This window comes from Notothenia coriiceps, unplaced genomic scaffold, assembly GCF_000735185.1.
Source record: "Notothenia coriiceps isolate Sejong01 unplaced genomic scaffold, NC01 NC01_scaffold00037244, whole genome shotgun sequence".
Lineage (NCBI taxonomy): Eukaryota > Metazoa > Chordata > Actinopteri > Perciformes > Nototheniidae > Notothenia > Notothenia coriiceps.
The window spans coordinates 16,332,043-16,339,644 of NW_011369945.1; the positions used below are offsets into that span (position 1 = coordinate 16,332,043).

A 7,602-nucleotide genomic window follows, 5' to 3' on the forward strand; every position below is an offset into this window, starting at 1 on the left:
AGTTGTTTTATAGAAACTAACTAGGAGACCTAGAGCGTTTTATAGCCCTGTCATTTTGCCAGGATTACATTTAAACAATGTAAACCTCTCCGGAAAAATGCAGAGAACTAATGTCCATTTCCAGAGAGGGTCGTGTTAAATGAATATCCTGCAAAATGAACAGCTAAAACCAGGGGAATACGGTGTTTTGAAAGGCGGGGAAAACAGAAATTATATATAAAAGATCGATAGACAGACGTGCTCCCGTGTGTTTTCCTGGCCAAGCGTCTGTCAGCTGTGCACCACTCACGTGGTATATGTCTCGTCTGACTGGGGCGGTAGTTTCTTATGCACGCGCCAGGAAGCGACCTGCAAGATACATGCGGTAAGCGGCTCCCAGCACATATCTGTTTAATTCAAGATAGATAGCTGAGCAAGCCCGGTCAACTACAGCTATGCCCTGCCCTGGAGCAGTTCATATTATGCGGTTATGCTTAGTGTCTTTTAGCTCTATGAAGAGTCCATGTTGAACTTGTATCTGTATTCATTCCATGTTCTGTCATATCACTCTAAGCATAGTCTGACAATATCACTTTGTTGTTATGTATGTCATTCTGCTATAATACAAAGTCTATAGTTCTTAAATTGAATACATATTTAGAATAGCTTTTTATCTTAAACAAACAGTGAGGTAATAGGCACATCTATTTTTGATATTAGGTGATGCGATATGGAGATTTATTGATTATAACCAGATAATGAAGATATCACGTCTATAAAAACAGCGGGGCTATTAACTACTACTGATGACGAGGTATATATATAAAAGTTGTGTTTTATATTTAAATCAGGGATCTGTTCTATGAATATTGATGCAGTCTTTGAACGCATCTGGTGTAAAATATTCCATAAAGAAAATATAATCTGCTTCCAGTTCGTTCATTATGGTTGTTTTGAGAGATGTATCCATTGATTCTTTCCTAATGGTTTGCCTTTCTAAATGTGCATTTCTCAGATTTTTTTTTTTTTGTTTTTTTTTTTTGATTGCTTTTTAATCTTCTATATTCTATAATTTATAACTAGTCTTTCCTCCTGGGTTGGGGTGGAATGCCTTTTCTCTGGTATCGTCGCTCGTCTCCCCGGGGGGGGGGGAATGCCCCTGGACCCCCCTAGAGGAAGTTAGGTCACCCCAACTTAAATCATGTTAACATGGATAGGAAACTAAATTGCACACATCTTGTGTCCATATCTTTCTGTTTTGGTGGTCATGTCACAACCGTGCACGTGCATACATGCGCGAGTCATGGTAAGATATCTGGATTAAGAGGTTGCTTTTTCTTTGCAGATCATGAAAGAAAGGGGAAATGAATGGGCTGTGATTTTAGTTTTTTTAAGCAGAGGTCAATAATTTGTACGGCCCTCGGAGGATGTTGAAACAATTGAAATGGCCTTTGAGAGGAAAAAGGTTCCCAACCCCTGCTTTAGAACAATGGTGTTGTCCTTTGAAACTTAAGAAACAAAATTGATTACTTGTATATGCCACGAAGATAGCAGCTTATCTTCCTAACATTGTCACTTCTGAGGGCAGATCTGATTAGTTTTAAATCAGATGTAATAAGATATTTTATTTCCTTTAAAATTATTGTTTAAATGTTGATGCCTTACATAACTTGACTATGGTGATATGTTGCACATGCAAGCCTCGGGGTACGTTGTGCCACAGTGCTCTGAACTTTGTGCCAGGTTGCACATCTCCGTCTCACCAATGCCCCCTTTATTTTATCTTATGAGATCAGTTGTGACCTTGTGTCTCAATAACTGGTACATATGTTTATTTAGGTTTAGCATTACGAGCAACACATGCATCCAAATATTCACAAAGCCCCCATATGTAATGTGTGGGAATAAACATCAAAGTAGTCAAACCAGATCAAAGTCATATCTGACATCACATTTGTCTTCATGCTTCTTAAACACATGCAGTTTGAGCTCTGCCCCCTGCTGTGCCTTCTCATGATATTTTTAACATTCTACAAACTCCCATGATATTTACTCCCATGAAGTGTCTGAAGTTTGAAAGTGTTGGTTTGTCAAGATCCGGCATATAGATTTCATGTAACTACATTATTTCACAGAAGTACATTGCATTAAATGTAATGTGATAAAACATGTAGAACCGATTGATCCTTTAATATCTGCTCATGAAAGCTACAGGGCAATGTCTAATATGAACAGGAATATGGATTTAAATGTGATTTACCACAAGAAAGACTTAACCCTTATCCTTTAGGGGTTTGCACAGCGAAACAATTTTTTGAAAACCGAGCAAAAACAATTGTGAAATACTGTTAAAGCCATAAGTCCCAGAAATGGGAAATGAGGCAATGGTCCTTGTAAACAACTCTATCAATCTCCTGCAGATATACAGTACTATAGTAATTTGTGCAATTGTGCCTTGACTTCTCTTTCCCTCTAGAATCATGTTTTAAGCCTGAGAAGAGTGTGGATGTGTTTGGTATATAGACCAGATTAAAACCTTTACAAGAACAATGTATTTGAATCCTTGTGTGGCAGCATTTACGCATTCTGCAGATAGGAAGAGAGGGAGGGCAGATCTGTTTCTGTACACATGCAATACCTCGCTCTGCTCCGGCTTCATCCCTCCTCTCTATCAGCAGGTAGCGAGGACTCTCGGGCAGGAAGGGCATCACACACAGCTGCAGAACTGCCGGCAATGCGAGGAAGGTAAACAGGTAGCTCCATCTAGTTTCCTACAGTAAAAAAAAAAATCAACAAAAGAACTACATCAAAGCTTCAATCTTTTAATGTATGCCATTCTATACAAAGACGTGAGATAAAACTAATCTGTGGAAAAAGTGAATGCAGATGAAACTCTTGTTAAGAATGTATGCAAGCAGTCATTATTATACAGTAAGGTTAAATGCATCATTACAATGAGTTACCATTTCAGTAGGAAAAATGCTTAGGCTTAAGGCAATCCTCTAAATGTGAAAGCGACTTACGGTATGAAAGTGATGCAATTCATGTGTTTCTTTAAAGCAAGAAAGATTTGAATGTTTGTATGAGTGAGAGGCTGCATTAAATAAGCAATAACAGTATGTTAGGCTCTGTATACAAATGGTGAATATGTGAAATGTCCCCATGAATAATAACTGAATAAATAGATATAAGCTGTATTGTGGTTGAATCTTCAAGAACAGGAATGGAGGAAACTGTGTCTTTTGTCATGGAGACTACACGATGCAGAGAACACAAATGCATTTGTAGGGATGCACTTACTCATATACAGGACTGTCTCAGAAAATTAGAATATTGTGATAAAGTTCTTTATTTTCTGTAATGCAATTAAAAAAACAAAAATGTCATACATTCTGGATTCATTACAAATCAACTGAAATATTGCAAGCCTTTTATTATTTTAATATTGCTGATTATGGCATACAGCTTAAGAAAACTCAAATATCCTATCTCTAAATATTAGAATATCATGCACCTGCAAGGGTTTCCTGAGCCTTGAAAAACACTCAGCTTGGTTCAGTAAACTAAATCACAAGTATGGGGAAGACGGCTGATCTGACTGCTGTCCAGAGGACCGTCATTGACACCCTCCATCAGGAGGGTAAGACACAAAAAGAAATTTCTCAAAGAGCAAGCTGTTCACAGAGTGCAGTTTCAAAGCACATCCACAAAAAGTCTGTTGGAAGGGGGAAATGTGGCAGGAAACGCTGCACAACCAAGAGAGATGACCGCAGCCTTAACAGCATTGTGTCATGTCCAAGAAACTTATAGTAAAAGTTTATTCTTTATGTTAGAGTTGTCATGTCCCTTTGTCTTGTGCTTTATGNTTATTTGTCACAGTTGCTCCGATCAGATCGGTCTCCTCCATTTTGTAGATTATTTATGACTTTTGAATCCACATAAACACATCGGCAAAATCCGGTTTACTTTGAGCATGTGTTTTAAACAGTTTAATCCCTTTGTGAATTGTTTCCACTTGCGTCGTTCTTTAATTTCTTCATACAGCGGGAATCCAAATGAATTCATCCTGAGTCCAATAACCATCAAAGTCACTCCAGTAGTGCTCCTTAATTACACTTTCATCCTCCTTTAACAAAATTAACAGAATTTACCCTGTGTTTGATTGGTAAGATGTATGAAATTGTATCACCATTTGTATGATTACTTTTCCTTTTAACACATAAAAAAAAAATCAATCAATTAAATCGAAATTTATATTAAAAATATTTGAAAAACTAAGCTTGTATTTGGTTTGTTATTTATAGTTTATAGTTACCTTTAAGATTTGTTGTAGGTATGCCCAGGTTTGAACCGTGGATCAACTTACCCCCTGACCTGGATCAACTTACCCCTACACTGGGGCAAGTTGAGCCACAAAACTTTTTTTTTTAAGAAGTAATATTTTCACTGCCCTTGATCAAATATTAATTATTATCATTGCCATTGATAGGAGACATCCTGAATTATAGGTGTGTGTTTTCATTTTTACTATGTGCCATTTCTCCTTGCTTAGAGGACAGCATAACTATAAAATGGCTCAACTTACCCCACTCTCCCCTACCCATTTTTAGCTAAATGTACTCTAAATTACCAAGGCATATTGGTCTATTGGTATATACATTTGATTGCATATCCTTATAGCAGAGTATCCTGGTTTGCAAGAGTTGCAAATAAACAGCAATAAACGATATGCAGCACATCAGTATCATGCTCTGTATCTGTGTTAAATGGCATTGTCCCCAACAAAAATGTAAAAGGAGGTGTAAAGAAGAAAAATACAGTGACAGTGTTAGTTTAACTGAACACCCATGAAGTGAGTTGAATAGAACAATGGTAGTTGTTTTTCATTTCGATGTGACAAAGTGAGACAAGCAGAACATGATTTGAACTGTAACACTCATCGATAAGAGCCCTTTGAGAAAAAGTGTGACACGCATGGCTCGGTAGCAAAATGAGAGGGTGCTGCTACTCTCGTTGCACTTCATCCCAGCAGATAAATAATGTCATTACAGCAGACTAAATTCAATTGAACCGACACTCCATGTAAACAGTGATAAATCATCCTCAGCATGACTATTCTACACAGAATGGTCATGCTGAAAACAAACTCCCATTGTAGAAACTATGCCTTCATAACTTTAACATGATGTGAAAGAAACTGGCAGTGCCTTCTCTGAGTATTAACACCAATACTTAAGCTTCTGTGCTGCTGGACCACCAGATCCACATGTTGTTCTCTGAGGCCTGTGATAGAAAACTGCAGGGGGTTAACTCACTTTCCCCCCCAGAAAAACTCTGGCTGAAGTAAAACACTACAGCACTGCTCTCTTAGCCTGGACTATAGATCACATATGGAAACCCGAGGACAGGGTTGTTGTTGAATTGCACAGTAGAGATGGAGACACTCTTGGTGGTCCTGATTAGAAAAAACATCACTTGGGTTTACATGGAGATATAAAACATGGAGATTAATCACTTTGGGTGTTTCGAGATGATGGTCAAGTGGGCATTGTTATAAAATCACCCAGTTCAGGAACAGCCTTCAAGATCCTGTGAACAACAACCGTGACAGTGGGGGGTTGGGGGTTTGGAGGAAGGCAATGATTCAACTCCAGCCACAGTAAGATCAAGGTTGCAGGCACAGTAAGTCAGGAGCAGTGTTGGGTGTAACGCGTTACAAAAGTAACGGAGTTACATTACATTACATTTAGCTGACGCTTTTATCCAAAGCGACTTACAATAAGTGCGTTCGACCAACAAAATACAAACTTGAAGAAAACAGAATCATATAAGTACATCAGGTTCAATAGAGATCAAAAATTTCAAGTGCTACTCAACTGGCTTTTAGATAAGCCAGTCCTTTATTAGTATATCGCTCGAAGTTGAGTCGAAAGAGATGAGTTTTCAGTCTGCGCCGGAAGGTGTGTAAGCTTTCTGCTGTCCTGATGTCAATGGGGAGCTCATTCCACCATTTTGGAGCCAGGATAGCAAACCCACGTGTTTTTGCTGATGGGAACTTGGGTCCCCCTTGCAGTGCGGGTGCAGCGAACTGTTTGGCTGATGCAGAGCGGAGTGCACGTGCTGGGGTGTACGGTTTAACCATGTCCTGGATGTAGGAAGGGCCAGATCCATTCGCAGCATGGTACGCAAGTACCAGTGTCTTGAAGTGGATTCTAGTGGAGTTACAGTAATGTATTACTTTAAGGGAGCGGAGGAGCGGCGTGGTGTGGGAATGTTTTGGAAGGTTGAAGACCGGACGAGCCGCTGCATTCTGTCTTTATTTTGTATGGCTTTAAGTGTGTTTTAAATGTGTTTTGTCATTATTATGGCGTGCACCAGCATGTGGACGTGACACGTCGCTTGTGAAAGAGCTCTCCAGTGTCTTACTCTCTCGGACTTCTTCTTCCGAACCGCTTTTTCGAACGACGTTATGTTGTGCCTCGACGTCCTTCTTTGTCTAACTGACTCGCCTGAAACCGGGAACGGTCAACTGTCCCTCTCGCGAATGTAGAAAATGGTACCCTCTCCGTACTTTGCCCGATCCGCTATTAACGATCAAACCGAACCACAAAAAACATCGAGATATGGTTTTATATTTCTTGTCTACGATAGCGAATGTCTCCTTCTAAACGACAGATCTTTACTTTTAGTAAGACACTTACTTAATGATTCATATACCCTTTATTTATCAAGGAACAGGTGAGTGAGGAAGGAAAGGAGTTGGATTTCGCGTTGTGCGAGTCCCAACGTTCGTCAGCGACAGAAACTGGGTCCATTACGGACCAAGTCTGCAAATCGCTCCCTCCTCGTCTCCGGGTAGGAACCACTCTCTACGAGCGTCGGTGTATACCAAGGAAGACTTCTTTCACGTTATTCAACCTTCGGGTGAGTTCCCTCCTGTAAATGAAACGGCCTCCCGTAGCTCTTTGGTCGCCTCATACCCCGAGACTCGTAGAATTGTAAACTTATAAAAGTAGTGGAGAAGTTGTGCTAACAACAGAATGTCATATTCATCTTGTGTAGACGAGTGACACAGTCCGGCTTCGACTTCTAATCATTTAATGACGTTGATAAGAAATTAGTCTAGTATTAGCTACATAAAGACAGATAACTGCATAACAATTCTGCATATATTTGAATTAGTTGTATAGGGTAAACCAGGTTCGATATATCATTGTAGGAAGTCAAACCTTCTACGCCCTAAACATGGATAAAAGAATCACAAAAATGTATACGGTCGTAACATGTTACGGTTCCTCTAAACGTTACAGTACCTAAACCTAAAAATGTAACTCGGGAAAAAGACACGACGTAAAAAGGTCAGATGTCTACAGCCACTGGACCGTGTCTCGCTACGACGTGTACCGCGAGGTCCTCACCAAGGAGTCAGCCTCCACCGGCGGTGAAGGAGTTTCGGACTTGTGTTTGTCGCGACGAATGGTACGCCATGTCGCGACGGGATCGCGGAAACCTACGGTACTAGAAGTTAATGTCGGTCCGTGTAACCCTCAGCCTACTGTTACGCGGGATGTGATCCGGTAACTCCAGACCTCCTCTTCTGGACATTTCAAAAGACGGTTCTGT

At 40.0% G+C, this 7,602-nt stretch overlaps 1 protein-coding gene across 1 annotated transcript in view; it reads right to left on the minus strand.

The window, feature by feature from the left end:
- Nucleotides 1-7,602, minus strand: part of LOC104965358 (receptor-type tyrosine-protein phosphatase alpha-like) — a 30,329-nt gene that overhangs the window by 5,313 nt on the left and 17,414 nt on the right. Inside the window, exon 4 of the mRNA XM_010794314.1 lies at nucleotides 2,618-2,750. Coding sequence (XP_010792616.1) covers nucleotides 2,618-2,750 — 133 coding nt within the window. The remainder of the gene's footprint in view (nucleotides 1-2,617; nucleotides 2,751-7,602) is intronic.